The sequence below is a fragment of the Triticum dicoccoides genome, chromosome 7A, assembly GCF_002162155.2.
Source record: "Triticum dicoccoides isolate Atlit2015 ecotype Zavitan chromosome 7A, WEW_v2.0, whole genome shotgun sequence".
In the NCBI taxonomy this organism is placed as follows: domain Eukaryota; kingdom Viridiplantae; phylum Streptophyta; class Magnoliopsida; order Poales; family Poaceae; genus Triticum; species Triticum dicoccoides.
Genome location: NC_041392.1, coordinates 46,990,945 through 47,007,056, shown reverse-complemented (window position 1 = coordinate 47,007,056; position 16,112 = coordinate 46,990,945). Strand labels below are relative to the sequence as shown.

General features: G+C 48.6%; 1 protein-coding gene across 1 annotated transcript; it reads right to left on the bottom strand.

The window, feature by feature from the left end:
• Positions 1-405: 405 nt before the first annotated feature.
• Positions 406-1,161, bottom strand: LOC119330921 (probable CCR4-associated factor 1 homolog 11). The gene has a single exon (XM_037604058.1). It carries the CDS (start codon positions 1,159-1,161, stop codon positions 406-408), a length of 756 nt encoding a protein of 251 aa, XP_037459955.1.
• Between the last annotated feature and the right edge of the window lie 14,951 nt (positions 1,162-16,112).

The following is a 16,112-nucleotide window of genomic DNA, read 5'->3' as shown; positions in this document are numbered from 1 at the left end:
GGAGGGGTTTGGGTGGGCCAGGTGGTCAGAAGCGGGCTTGGGAGAGGTCCGGACTCCCGCAAAGCCCTACATGTTTGTCTTCAGATTGCGGGAGAGAACGCGTTCGGACCGCGCCATGGACCGATACAGTCCCGTGTTTTGATGACTTTCGTGGTCCGTATCTATGTGGAAGGTTTGCGGGTCGGCGTTGGAGATGCCCTAAGGCGGTGGAGCACGTGGAGGTGCGCATCAACCACTAGTGTAGTAAAGTTCTTCAGGGTTCTTGTGGAACTAGAGATGAATTAACATATCCAAGCGTAGAAGAATGCGAACAAACAAGAAAACTGAATCACTTGAATTCCTTAGAAAGTACTGTAGTACTACTAATAACATGTTTCTACGTGTCTACAAGTCTAGTACGTGCAGTTAGACGAGCCCATCGATCTTTCCGCCGTGTATCTTGCGCACGTCGTAGTCGAGGGGCAACACAATGGCGTGCATCAGGTCGGCGGTGAGAAGGCTGTCGGAGCCGGCGTTGTGGGCGACGCCGGCTCGGCGCTGGACCCCGAGATCGCCGGCCACCAGCTCCAGCCCGCCGAGCCTGCTGCAGGTCTTGGCAATGTACTTGGCGTCGAGCACCCACGGGCCGAAGAGCAGCTCCACGCGCCTTCTGAAGTCCTCGAGCTTCTGCGGCAACCGTCTGTTGCCTCGGCGGAAGAGCATCTTGGCGAGGTAGGCGAAGTCGTAGGAGCCCGAGAAGGCCACCCACGTGAGGGGCTCGGGGGCGCTTCTGCCCCGGCGCGGGCGGCGGTGGTTGAGGCCGGAGCGCATGAACTCGTCGGTGAAGTCGCCCGGGTCGATGCCGTCCTGGTTAAGCCTGGCGAAGTCCATGCCGTGGGCCTTGAGCATGGCGATGGATTCCGGCGCGTGCGGGTCGCGCTTCTCGTCGAAGCCCCGGAAGTTGAACTGCCACACCACGGGGTGGCTGCCCCCGGGCCCGGACAGGGTGAGGCCGAGCTGCAGCAGGTGCTTCAGGTGGTCCACGTTGCTCCTCACGAGCGCGTAGGCCTCCTTCGGGCTCCGCTTGGCGCGCGGCGTGGCCGAGTCGTGCACCACGCCCGGGAACTCCGTGTCGATGGTCACCACCGGGTGCGTCGGCAGCAGCGCCGTGATGGCCTCCATCTCCCGGACCAGGTTCCACTTCCACACGTCGCGCACCTCCACCTCATAGGGGCCCCTCGGGTAGAACGGCGTGGCGGAGCTGTGCAGCGTGCCCGGGAACTCCGTGTCGATGGTCACCACCGGGTGCGGCGGCGGCAGCAGCGGCGTCGTCTCGTCGGCCTGGTTCCATTCCCACACGGCGGGAACCTCGACCTCCGCCGGTGGCTGCGGGGCGCAGTGGACGTGGCGGGCGAAGGCGGGCTGGCCCACGGGCGACGAGGGCGGCGAGGGCGTCCTCGAGCCGCGACCGCCGCGGCGGCGGCGGCGGCGGTGGGCGTTGGCGTGGGCGTCGAAGGCGAAGGCGAACCGGTCGACGGGCGGCGGCTGCATGTGCACCATCATGGGCCCGGGCATGGGCATGGGCATAGGCAGGAGGTGCTGCTGGTCGTACGTGGGCTGGAAGGGATTCCAGACCATGCCGGGGTGGTGGTGGTGGGCGGGGCCGGGATAGACGGCGTGGTGGTGCAGCGCGGAGGGCGGGTGGAGGAGGACCGGGCCGCCGTCGCCGGAGAGCGCCATGGCTGGTGATGGAACGGAGGTGGCGTCGTCGTGTCGGCGAAAGTCCCGATCGTTTTCGCGCCGTGTAACGCGTCGCGTCTGTTTGTGTTGCGACGTGAGTTTGGTCTGATTTCAATATATAGAGACGCGCGTGTCGGTGCGCGTACGGTGGATCTGAGTAGGAAACGGACACGATCGGTCCAGCTCGAGTCGGTGCTGCCAACGGGCGCGTCAGTCGGACTCACCCGGAGTCGGATTAGAAGAGCAAAAAGGAAAAAAGAAACACGTCGTCCAAGGTTTGGTTTTGTACGATCCAATGAACCAGAATCCACGGCGGACCGCGCATTTCCATCTGCGGATTCAGGGTACGTGCAGCTTTGGGGTTTTTTTGGATGAATGAAATGAAAGAAAGAGGGTTTTCCCACGATTTTCTTCATTAAGAAAACCAAATTTGGCCTTAGCAACGCGTCAAACGTCATCCCACCAACATTAACATCCAAGTGCTAAACCCGTTAAAACCCAACACGTTCTTATATATATGCACAACGCAAGAGAAAGGGCAGAGGCGTTTATCCAAAACCCTAGCCACCGCCTGCCGTCTCCCCCTCTGGTCGCCGGCAAGGGTCCTGATCGAGGGTAGCTGTTGTGGAGGTGTGGAGGGCTACTGCGACAGCCAAGGAGATCATGGCTCGAGTGATGATCTCCGTCAGGCGGTGCTCGGCAGCAGTGGTGGTGAAGCTGGCGGCGGCCAGAGGGATCCAGCACGGTGATCTTCAATGGCGGCCTGGCCTGGCTAAGTCATCGGAGAAGAGGGCATAGGTCAGGGGCGGGCCCAGGATTTCAAGAGTGTGTATTCAAAATTTCAAAGGCAGTTTTTTGAAAGACTAAAGCATTGTTTGGCGGGCGTATATGACTGATTCTAGTTATACAAGCTGGACAATACATGAAGATATAACATAATATAATAGATTCACAAAATTGGTCATGACTTTAGATTGCCCAGCAAATAGAAATACTATTTGTTCAACATATCGAAATAGCAACATCTAAGATATATAGAGATAGAATATAACAAATGATAAAAAAACTTACAGCTCTGATCCTTGATGCTTGTCCTTTTCCTTAACTTGAAAGAAAAAAAAACTCTTTCGATAAATGTAATCAAGCAATCATTCAAGTAATTTTGCCCATCTTTTCTTCTTAGCTTCTTAACTACTATATTAAAAAAACTGAGCAGCATGAGATACAGAGAGAATATCAATAACCAACGTCTAATTAGCAAGGTGAATTTAGTTCAACTAAGAACCGACATGAGGAGCAACCCTAGATCCCAATTTTAGTAGTCGTAATTTATTAGGCCACATCAACACATCTATTTTCGATGAACAGAAAATACGTACTGCTGGTTGAACCTAGAGCTTCAAGATTGAAGGCTGATGTGTGCCAAGATGGCAAGATCAGTATCAGAGGGAGCGAGGGTTGGATGTCATGCCGCTGCAATCTGGACGATGTGCCGCGTCGCGCCGCCCAGCAATGCATGCCGTCGTGCGTGTGTGCGAACAATCGATGGCCGATGGCGATTAGCCCGTTGCCCGGCGGCTTATTTGCGAACAGAATTTGGGGAAGGGCGTGTCAGGACCAGAGCTCTGAATTATGCAATCTCAAACACACAGCAGCAATTTAAGAGAAGAACAGAGCTCAAAACTAGGGTTTCTTGATGAGGAAATTGGGGAAAGTAGTTTAGCTCGCCACCGGCGGCTAGGGTTTACACCCAATACAAATGATCATACCCACTCACACGCTGGTGGCTGGCTTTATAGCCATTACAGGAAAGCAAAAGCAGAAATAAAGAAAACAGAGTACATGCGTTGTCGGAGACAGCTACAGCAACTCGCGAGCGTCAGCAGCCGTTGGATGGCAGATCGATGGAGGATAGATGCCTTGAGATGGTGAACCGTTATCCTATCACCAGGGCCGCATGATGAGAGATCTACGGCTATCAAGACTACCGGCATGCAGGAACAGGGAAAGGGCATGAACAGGGCCTGACAATACCCCCCAATTGAGACCGAGCTTGTCCTCAAGCTCTGAAAGCAGGGAAAACTTTTTGGATAAATGTTGAGTCCTCCCAAGTGGCCTCCTTCACTGGCAAGTTGTTCCATTTGATTAACCACCTGACCACAAGAATGTTGATGTTTCCTTGCTTCCTTGGAATGAGTGTTCCTTCCAGCAGAGCTTTAGGTTCTATCTTGATGATACCATCAGGGCCAACCAGTGGTAACTTGGGTGAAGGAATGACTGCTGGTCCAATGTGGTTTTTCATTGGCTGACATGGAATGTGTCATGTAGCTGATGGCCCTCTGGTAACAACAGTTTGGAAGCATGGTTTCCAATTCTTTCAAGGACTCTGAATGGTCCATAGAACTAAGAATGAAGCTTAAGATGCCTATGCAGACTGTCTGTAAGGCTGTAACTTTAAGTACACCATTTCTCCCATTGTAAATTCTCTTTCCTTTCTCGTCTTGTCAGCAAAGTGCTTCATTCTAGATTGTGCTTTAAGAAGATTCTGTTTGATCACTTCAAGTGCTAGCTCCCTATTGTGTAGCAGATCCTCATTATCCTCACAAATAGCATCTGGCCATGCTGATTCTGCTATCATTGGGGGAGGAAATCCATACAAGGCTTGAAAAGGTGTCATTTTCAGAGAGGTGTGGAAGGAAGTGTTGTACCACCACTCAGCTAGGGCCAACCTTCCATGCCACTTCCTTGGTTGCTGGAAACACACACACCTCAAGTAGTTTTCCAGGCACTGATTAACCCTTTCTGTTTAACCATAAGTTTGTGGGTGATAGCTGGTGCTCATGTGCAACTTGATTTTCAGAGACTTGAACAATTGTTGCCACAAGTTGCTTGTGAAAATCCTATCTCTGTCAGTTACTATCACTAGTGGCATTCCATGTAATTTGAACACATTGTCAGAAAATGCTCTGGCCACAGATTGCACTGTTATGGGATGCTTCATAGCAATGAAATGAGAATATTTAGTAAATCTGTCAACTACTACCAGGATTAAATTTTTGTTTCCAGATGTTGGCAGTCCGTCCACAAAATCCATGCTCAAATGTGCCCAAGCAAAATCTGGTACATGAGGTGGCTCTAGTAATCCAGGGTGAGTGTGCTCAGCTTTGTTCAATTAGCAAATAGGGCAATTCTTCACAAATGTCACAACATCTTGTTTCAGACCCTGCCAATGAAATACTAACTTAATTCTTTGGTAAGTTGCTCTTTCTCCAGAGTGGCCCCTAGTTCTGAATTGTGGAATGTCTGGAGGATTTCCTGCCTGAGATTAGTAGTTGTTCCCACTACAATCTTGTTATGAAATCTAAGGATACCATTGTTGAAAGAATAAGCAGTGTTTCTAGACTTATCCATAGTACTTTCAGCAATGGGCTCTTTGATCTTATCATCATTATGGTAGCTCCTAATTACTTCTTTGACCCAAGTGGGAGAGGCAGCAGTTGTAGTTAATGCAGAAATCATGTGCTTTACTCTGGATAAGTCAAGATGGGAATGGGCCGGGTCGGCCCGCTGGGTCACTGACCTGACCCAAAAAGTCGAGGCCAATGGGCCAAGTGGGTCGGCCTTCAAATGATATACGGGTCAGTGGAGCCGGCATCGTGCGACCCGATGGGTCAGACGGGTCGACCCAGTCGAATTGCTATACTTCATTTTTTATACACTATATAATAGCTGCTGGCCGCCCGTGTACACAAATTAGATCATGTACTGATATGCGAAACTGACCAAAGTATAGTGAATCCATTCGGTTGGAGACGTCCGTGTGTAAGAAGCAAGCAGATATACAGGTTGATTGATTATTACGTGAACTAGTACATACATGCAGAAGCGAAGCAACCAGCCTCTTGTTCGTCTCGGTCACCGTCGAGGCTCATCGTCCCGGTCACCATCGACCTCGCCAACCCCAGCTTGCTATCCCATTGGCCTTCCCAGTCTCCGGAATTGCTCACTGGATTCATGATTTTTTCATCTTGATCTTGGGTCGGCCTCACGTACCCAATGGGTCAAAGGGGCCATATTTTTTTGATAAAAACAGGCTAACCCATGGCCTCACATATTGACCCTAGGGCCACGGGGCTGGGTCCAAGTCCAGGGCCGGGTCGGCCCATTCCCATCTTGGTGGATAAGGCATCAACTAACTTATTTTCTTTCCCTTTTTTGTACTCAATAGTGAAGTTGTACCCCAGCAATTTCAACAACAGTTTGTGTTGAATGCCCTCAGTAATCTTCTGGTCCTGAATGTATTTCAGACTTTCCTGATCAGTTCTGATAACTAGGGCAGTTGCTAGAAAATAATGTTTTCATTTCTTAACTACTTCAATTATGGCCAAAGCTTCTTTGTCATAAGTGCTCATTGCAGCTGCCTTAGGACCAATACTTCTGCTAAAATAAGAGATAAGATTTCCCTCTTGCATCAATACAGCTCCCAATCCATATCCACAACCATCTGTTTCTAAAATGAAGGGTTTGGAGAAATCAGGTAGAGCCAACACAGGAGTATTTGTGAGCTTGTTTTTCAATGTTACAAATGCTTCTTGTTGCTCCTCTTTCCAAGCAAAGCCCTCTTTCTTTAAGCAGTCAAACAGAGGTCTACAGATTACCCCATAGCCTTGGATAAATCTCCTGTAATATCCACTTAGCCCTAAGAAGCTTCTCAACTCAGTAACTGTAGTAGGAGTTGGCCAGTTTTTAATAGCTTGTATCTTGGATGGGTCAGTAGACACTCCCTCTGAGTTGATGACATGTCCCAAGTACTCAATTTCTTGTTGTCCAAAAGAGAACTTCTCTATTTTTGCATATAATTTGTGTGTTTGTAATATGCCAAACACTTGCTTCAAGTGGCCCTTGTGCTCTTCCATGGAGAAACCGAACACTAAGATGTCATCAAAGAAAACCACAACAAACTTGAGATGGCCAAACAAGAAATTTATCAATGCTTGGAATGTAGGAGGGCCATTAGTCGGTCCAAATGACATAACTAGAAACTCAAAGAGCCCCATGTGAGTAGTGAATGCAGTTTTGGGTATGTCTTCTTCGGCCATCCTGATTTGGTGATATCCATTTCTGAGATCAATTTTGGAAAATACCCTTGCTCCTTTGAGATGATCCAGGAGGTCCTCAATAACATGGGTGGGATGTTATTTTTGATAGTGATGCCATTTAATTTCCCGTAATCAGTACATAGTCTCCAAGAGCCATCTTTTTTCTTGGGTAGTAACACTGGAGAGGAAAAAGGGCTGGTGCTAGGTCCGATAACACCATTTTCAGCAGCTCTTGAATGATTTTCTCCAATATTTCTGTCTGATGGTGAGGAAATCTGTATGGTCTTTGGTTAACAACCTTTGCCCCTTCTACCAATGGGATTCTGTGATCACAAGGTCTGCTTTGAGGCAACTCAGTGGGTTCCTGAAACACTTTTTCATACTGTTCCAACAGTGGTTGTAACTCTGCAGGAATTTCTTGACTAGCAGCTGTGAATTCATGACCGGAAGTTGTAAACAAGAAGAATCCACAGACATCTTGCTCTAGCAGTTTCTCAGTGTTGTCTTGGGCCTCAGTCACAGGAGTCATAGGAACAGTTTCATCCACAACGGTTATAAACTGTCCAGAGCTATCAAAAATTTTCACCTCCATTTTAATAGAGTCCATTTGAATTGGGCTATATTTCCCGAGCCAATCTGCCCCCAAAATCATGTCATAGCCTTTTAATTTTAACACCCTGAAACTGTCATTAAAGTGGTGACCTTGTATTTCATATGGCAATTCTTTGCCTGGAATTCAGTCCATAATACTCCTCCACTAGCAACTACCACCTTTATTTTAGGTGTAGGGCTTGGAATAACAGGAAGTTTGCTTGCCATTTCAGGAGAAATGGAAGTGGAAGTACTACCACTATCCACCAATGCTGTAGCCACAGTATTTCCTAACTGTATAGTCAGGATGAAAGTATTTCTTGCTGATTGTCGGTGTCAAAACCGACGGATCTCGGGTAGGGGGTCTCAAACTGGGCGTCTAAGGCGGATGGTAACAGGAGGCAGGGGACACGATGTTTACCCAGGTTCGGGCCATCTTGATGGAGATAATACCCTACGTCCTGCTTGATTGTTCTTGATGATATGAGTATTACAAGAGTTGATCTACCACGAGATCGTAGAGGCTAAACCATAGAAGCTAGCCTATGGTATGATTGTATATTGTCCTACAGACCAAACCCTCTGGTTTATATAGACACCGGAGGGGGCTAGGGTTACACAAGGTCGGTTACAAGGGAGGAGATATACAAATCCGTATTGCCTAGCTTGCCTTCCACGCCAAGGAGAGTCCCATCCAGACACGGGACGAAGTCTTCAATCTTGTATCTTCATAGTCCAACAGTCCGGCCAAAGGATATAGTCCGGCTGTCCTGAGACCCCCTAATCCAGGACTCCCTCAGTAGCCCCTGAACCAGGATTCAATGACGATGAGTCCGGTGCGCAGTATTGTCTTCGGCATTGCAAGGCGGGTTCTTCTCCAAATACTTCATGGAAGATTTTTGAACACAAGGATAGTGTCCGGTTCTGCAAAACAAGTTCCACACCCCACTATGGAGAGAATAATATTTCTATAAATCTAACCTGCTGACACGCTTTGGTAGCGCAACATCACGTCACGGCCCGGTCCTTATCTAAACCGTTTTTCTCAACCAGCGCTGCACATATTGCGAGGTGGTTTTTCTGCCACGTCTTGTCAAAGCAGAGATCGTGTCCCCCTTATTACATGATTCTCATCAATACAGACGTGGGTAACCCAACCGTGCTTGTTGTTATGACCCCTAGATCTTAGGCAAGCCCAAAACGACCACGAGGAGGACGCTTGATATTCACCCTCTTTATAAACAGGACGAGGCCTTTTCTTTTTTCCCTCTCGTGCTCAATCGAATCCTTCCCCTGCCTCGAGTTCTAACACCCAGAGCTCAGGTCAGGTGCTTCGGACCTTCAACTATGTCCGGATCCAACCTTCAAGGTCGGTGGATGCCCTCCTCTGTCACAAAGGAGGACATCAGGAAGCTGAGAGAGGCCAGATATCTGACCGCCAAAATTTCGCATAGGCTGCCTGCCCGAGGGCAGGTAATCCCTACTCCCGAACCCAGCAAGAGTGTCGTGTTCATCTCCCACTTCCTCCGAGGACTAGGCCTCGCTCTGGATCCCTTTGTTAGGGGTCTTATGTTCTATTACGGACTGGATTTCCATGATCTAGCCCCGGATTCCCTTCTTCACATCTCGTCATTTATTGTCGTATGCGAGGCCTTCCTCCGCATTACCCCTCACTTCGGCCTGTGGCTCAAGACCTTTGATGTGAAGCCAAAGATGATCAAGGGGCGGCACGCAGAGTGCGAAGGTGCCTTAATAAGCAAAATCGCTAATGATCCATGGCCAGAGGGTTTTTTCCCAGAGGTGTCCAGATTGTGGTAGCGGGAGTGGTTTTACATCACAGCTACCCGAAGTGCCAAGTGGGTAGCTGCCCCCACCTTTCGCTCAGGCCCCCCATCACAACTAATGTCATGGATCAGCAGGGGGCTGAGCTGGTGTCCAGCAAAGGACGTGCCAATATTGCAGAGCCGTATCCGAGATCTCTTTGAGAGAGATTTCAGTCTGGTTATGGTAATGCAAGTTATGTTAGTTCGTTGAGTCCATCCTTGCAAACGTCGGCCCCTCCGTATGTGGGAATTCAACCCGGAAGGACCGCGAGCTATTCAGCACTTCCTCGGCATGACGCTCGAAGAGATGTACAAATCGTTCTTCGGACCCCAAATAGAGTGTCCGGACACCTCCGAGGATATGGGTTTGAGCTGCAACCACCCTGCTACCCAAGTAAGTAATCCCATGGCCGAACCTGCCGTCCTTTTATTTATCATGGCATCATTCTAAAGAGTCGCTCTTTGACCAGGATTGGATAACAAAGGCGAAGATGATCAGGTGTTCGACCCCCCTTCCTGAGGGTTTGGACAATCCGGTACTGGACAAGATGCTCGAGCCGGCGCCTTATCTAGTGCCCTCAAAGGAAGATGAAGGGGGGATTAAAGAGGGCGAAAGCGGGCCTCACTCGCTACTCATCCCAACCAGGGGAATGAGCGCCTCCGCGAGGGAGGATAACCAGGGGGAATAATCTGACATTCTCTCTCCCCGGGGAAGGAAGAGGACTACCTCTGAAGATCCGGAAACCAAGGTTTCCAAATGGGAGAAGAAATCTATTGGGGAACGTTGCAGAAAACAAAAATTTTCCTACTCGTTTCACCAAGATCATCTAGGAGTTCATCTAGCAACGAGTGATTAGATGCATCTACATACCTTTGTAGATCGCGAGCGGAAGCGTTCAAAAGAACGGTGATGATGTAGTCGTACTCGACGTGATCCAAATCACCGATGACCAGCGCCGAACGGACGGCACCTCCGCGTTCAACACACGTACGGAACAGCCACGTCTCCTCTTCTTGATCCAGCAAGGGAGGGAGGAGAGGTTGAGGGAGATGGCACCAGCAGCAGCACGACGGCGTGGTGTTGATGGAGCTGCAGTACTCCGGCAGAGCTTCGCTAAGCACTATGGAGGTGGAGGAGGTGTTGGGGAGGGAGAAGGAGGCAACCAAAGGCCAAGGCGTTCAGGTATAAAGTCCCTCCTCTCCCCCACTATATATAGGGGTGCCAAAGGGGGGTGGCCGGCCCTAGGAGATCCAATCTCCTAGGGGGTGCGGCGGCCAAGGGGGGTTTCCCTCCCCCCCAAGGCACCTAGGAGGTGCCTTACCCTCCTAGGACTGTTGCCCCCTTAAACCCTAGGCGCATGGGCCTATGTGGGGCTGGTGCCCTTGGCCCATTAGGCCGGCGCACCCCCTTACAGCCCATGTGGCCCCCCGGGACAGGTGGACCCACCCGGTGGACCCCCAGGACCCTTCCGGTGGTCCCGGTACAATACCGATAACCCCGAAACTTGTCCCGATGCCCGAAACAGGACTTCCCATATATAAATCTTTATCTCCGGACCATTCCGGAACTCCTCGTGACGTCCGGGATCTCATCCGGGACTCCGAACAACATTCGGGTTACTGCATATACATATCCCTACAACCCTAGCGTAACCGAACCTTAAGTGTGTAGACCCTACGGGTTCGGGAGACAAGCAGACATGACCGAGACGACTCTCCGGTCAATAACCAACAGCGGGATCTGGATACCCATGTTGGCTCCCACATGCTCCACGATGATCTCATCGGATGAACCACGATGTCGAGGATTCAATCAACCCCGTACGCTATTCCCTTTGTCTATCGATATGTTACTTGCCCGAGATTCGATCGTCGGTATCCCAATACCTCGTTCAATCTCGTTACCGGCAAGTCACTTTACTCGTACCGTAATGCATGATCCCGTGACCAGACACTTGGTCACTCTGAGCTCATTATGATGATGCATTACCGAGTGGGCCCAATGATACCTCTCCGTCATACGGAGTGACAAATCCCAGTCTTGATCCATGTCACCCAAGAGACACTTTCGGAGATACCCGTAGTCTACCTTTATAGTCACCCAGTTACGTTGTGACGTTTGGCATACCCAAAGCACTCCTACGGTATCCGGGAGTTACACGATCTCATGGTCTAAGGAAAAGATACTTTGACATTGCAAAACTCTAGCAAACGAACTATACGATCTTGTGCTATGTTTAGGATTGGGTCTCGTCCATCTCATCATTCTCCTAATGATGTGATCTCATTATCAATGACATCCAGTGTCCATAGTCAGGAAACCATGACTATCTGTTGATCAACGAGCTAGTCTACTAGAGGCTTACTAGGGACATGTTGATGTCTATTATTCACACATGTATTACGATTTCCAGATAACACAATTATAGCATGAATAAAGACAATTATCATGAACAAGGAAATATAATAATAATGCTTTTATTATTGCCTCTAGGGCATATTTCCAACAGTCTCCCACTTGCACTAGAGTCAATAATCTAGTTACATTGTGATGAATCGAACACCCATGGAATTCTGGTGTTGATCATGTTTTGCTCTAGGGAGAGGTTTAGTCAACGGATCTGCTACATTCAGGTCCGTATGTACTTTACAAATCTCTATGTCTCCATCTTGAACATTTTCGCGAATGGAGTTGAAGCGACGCTTGATGTGCCTTGTCTTCTTGTGAAACCTGGGCTCCTTGGCAAGTGCAATAGCTCCAGTGTTGTCACAGAAGAGCTTGATCGGCCCCGACGCATTGGGTATGACTCCTAGGTCGGTGATGAACTCCTTCACCCATATTGCTTCATGTGCTGCCTCCGAGGCTGCCATGTACTCCGCTTCACATGTAGATCCCGCCACGACGCTTTGCTTGTAACTGCACCAGCTTACTGCCCCACCATTCAAAATATACACGTATCCGGTTTGTGACTTAGAGTCATCCAGATCTGTGTCGAAGCTAGCGTCGACGTAACCTTTTACGACGAGCTCTTCGTCACCTCCATAAACGAGAAACATTTCCTTAGTCCTTTTCAGGTACTTCAGGATATTCTTGACCGCTGTCCAGTGTTCCTTGCCGGGATTACTTTGGTACCTTCCTACCAAACTGACGGCAAGGTTAACATCAGGTCTGGTACACAGCATGGCATACATAATAGAACCTATGGCTGAGGCATAGGGGATGACACTCATATCTTCTATATCTTCTGCCGTGGTCGGACATTGAGCTGAGCTCAGTTTCACACCTTGTAACACAGGCAAGAAACCCTTCTTGGATTGATCCATATTGAACTTCTTCAATATCTTATCAAGGTATGTGCTTTGTGAAAGACCTATGAGGCGTCTCGATCTATCTCTATAGATTTTGATGCCTAATATATAAGCAGCTTCTCCAAGGTCCTTCATTGAAAAACTTTTATTCAAGTAGGCCTTGATGCTGTCCAAGAGTTCTATATCATTTCCCATCAACAGTATGTCATCTACATATAATATGAGAAATGCTACAGAGCTCCCACTCACTTTCTTGTAAACGCAGGCTTCTCCATAAGTCTGTGTAAACCCAAACGCTTTGATCATCTCATCAAAGCGAATGTTCCAACTCCGAGATGCTTGCACCAGCCCATAAATCGAGCGTTGGAGCTTGCACACTTTGTCAGCATTCTTAGGATCGACAAAACCTTCCGGATGCATCATATACAATTCTTCCTTAAGGAAACCATTAAGGAATGCCGTTTTGACGTCCATTTGCCATATTTCGTAATCATAGAATGCGGCAATTGCTAACATGATTCGGACGGACTTCAGCTTCGCTACCGGTGAGAAAGTCTCATCGTAGTCAACCCCTTGAACTTGTCGATAACCCTTAGCGACAAGCCGAGCTTTATAGATGGTCACATTACCATCCGCGTCTGTCTTCTTCTTAAAGATCCATTTATTTTCTATGGCTCGCCGTTCAACGGGCAAGTCAGTCAAAGTCCATACTTCGTTTTCATACATGGATCCTATCTCGGATTTCATGGCTTCTAGCCATTTGTCGGAATCCGGGCCCGCCATCGCTTCTTCATAGTTCGAAGGTTCACCGTTGTCTAACAACATGATTTCCAAGACAGGGTTGCCGTACCACTCTGGTGCGGAACGTGTCCTTGTGTCCACTAGTAGGACTCCTCCCCCTTGGAAACCCTAGGCGCATGGGCCTTGTGGGGCTGGTGCCCTTGGCCCAAGCAGGCCAAGGCGCACCCCCTACAGCCCATGTGGCCCCCGGGGATGGGTGGCCCCACCCGGTGGGCCCCCGGGACCCCTCCGGTGGTCCCGGTACAATACCGATAACCCCGAAACTTGTCCCGATGCCCGAAACAGGACTTCCCATATATAAATCTTTACCTCCGGACCATTCCGGAACTCCTCGTGACGTCCGGGATCTCATACGGGACTCCGAACAACATTCGGGTTACTGCATATACATATCCCTACAACCCTAGCGTAACCGAACCTTAAGTGTGTAGACCCTACGGGTTCGGGAGACAAGCAGACATGACCGAGACGACTCTCTGGTCAATAACCAACAGCGGGATCTGGATACCCATGTTGGCTCCCACATGCTCCACGATGATCTCATCGGATGAACCATGATGTCGAGGATTCTATCAACCCCGTACGCTATTCCCTTTGTCTATCGATATGTTACTTGCCCGAGATTCGATCGTCGGTATCCCAATACCTCGTTCAATCTCGTTACCGGCAAGTCACTTTACTCGTACCGTAATGCATGATCCCGTGACCAGACACTTGGTCACTCTGAGCTCATTATGATGATGCATTACCGAGTGGGCCCAGTGATACCTCTCCGTCATACGGAGTGACAAATCCCAGTCTTGATCCATGTCACCCAACAGACACTTTCGGAGATACCCGTAGTCTACCTTTATAGTCACCCAGTTACGTTGTGACGTTTGGCATACCCAAAGCACTCCTACGGTATCCGGGAGTTACACGATCTCATGGTCTAAGGAAAAGATACTTGACATTAGAAAACTCTAGCAAACGAACTATACGATCTTGTGCTGTGTTTAGGATTGGGTCTTGTCCATCACATCATTCTCCTAATGATGTGATCTCGTTATCAATGACATCCAGTGTCCATAGTCAGGAAATCATGACTATCTGTTGATCAACGAGCTAGTCAACTAGAGGCTCACTAGGGACATGTTGATGTCTGTTATTCACACATGTATTACGATTTCCAGATAACACAATTATAGCATGAATAAAGACAATTATCATGAACAAGGAAATATAATAATAATGCTTTTATTATTGCCTCTAGGGCATATTTCCAACAGTCTCCCACTTGCACTAGAGTCAATAATCTAGTTACATTGTGATGAATCGAACACCCATGGAATTCTGGTGTTGATCATGTTTTGCTCTAGGGAGAGGTTTAGTCAACGGATCTGCTACATTCAGGTCCGTATGTACTTTACAAATCTCTATGTCTCCATCTTGAACATTTTCACGAATGGAGTTGAAGCGACGCTTGATGTGCCTTGTCTTCTTGTGAAACCTGGGCTCCTTGGCAAGTGCAATAGCTCCGGTGTTGTCACAGAAGAGCTTGATCGGCCCCGGCGCATTGGGTATGACTCCTAGGTCGGTGATGAACTCCTTCACCCATATTGCTTCATGTGCTGCCTCTGAGGCTGCCATGTACTCCGCTTCACATGTAGATCCCGCCACGACGCTTTGCTTGCAACTGCACCAGCTTACTGCCCCACCATTCAAAATATACACGTATCCAGTTTGTGACTTAGAGTCATCCAGATCTGTGTCGAAGCTAGCGTCAACGTAACCCTTTACGACGAGCTCTTCGTCACCTCCATAAACGAGAAACATTTCCTTAGTCCTTTTCAGGTACTTCAGGATATTCTTGACCGCTGTCCAGTGTTCCTTGCCGGGATTACTTTGGTACCTTCCTACCAAACTTACGGTAAGGTTTACATCAGGTCTGGTACACAGCATGGCATACATAATAGAACCTATGGCTGAGGCATAGGGGATGACGCTCATCTCTTCTATATCTTCTGCCGTGGTCGGACATTGAGCTGAGCTCAATTTCATACCTTGCAACACAGGCAAGAACCCCTTCTTGGATTGATCCATATTGAACTTCTTCAATATCTTATCAAGGTATGTGTTTTGTGAAAGACCTATGAGGCGTCTTGATCTATCTCTATAGATTTTGATGCCTAATATATAAGCAGCTTCTCCAAGGTCCTTCATTGAAAAACTTTTATTCAAGTAGGCCTTGATGCTGTCCAAGAGTTCTATATCATTTCCCATCAACAGTATGTCATCTACATATAATATGAGAAATGCTAGAGAGCTCCCACTCACTTTCTTGTAAACACAGGCTTCTCCATAAGTCTGTGTAAACCCAAACGCTTTGATCATCTCATCAAAGCGAATGTTCCAACTCCGAGATGCTTGCACCAGCCCATAAATCGAGCGTTGGAGCTTGCACACTTTGTCAGCATTCTTAGGATCGACAAAACCTTCTGGCTGTATCATATACAATTCTTCCTTAAGGAAACCATTAAGGAATGCCGTTTTGACGTCCATTTGCCATATTTCATAATCATAGAATGCGGCAATTGCTAACATGATTCGGACGGACTTCAGCTTTGCTACCGGTGAGAAAGTCTCATCGTAGTCAACCCCTTGAACTTGTCGATAACCCTTAGCGACAAGCCGAGCTTTATAGATGGTCACATTACCATCCGCGTCTGTCTTCTTCTTAAAGATCCATTTATTTTCTATGGCTCGCCACTCAACGGGCAAGTCAGTCAAA

Coding starts and splice junctions, on each gene's coding strand:
- LOC119330921 (XM_037604058.1), bottom strand. CDS start 1,161: ATGGAGGCCATCACGGCGCTGCTGCCGACGCACCCGGTGGTGACCATC.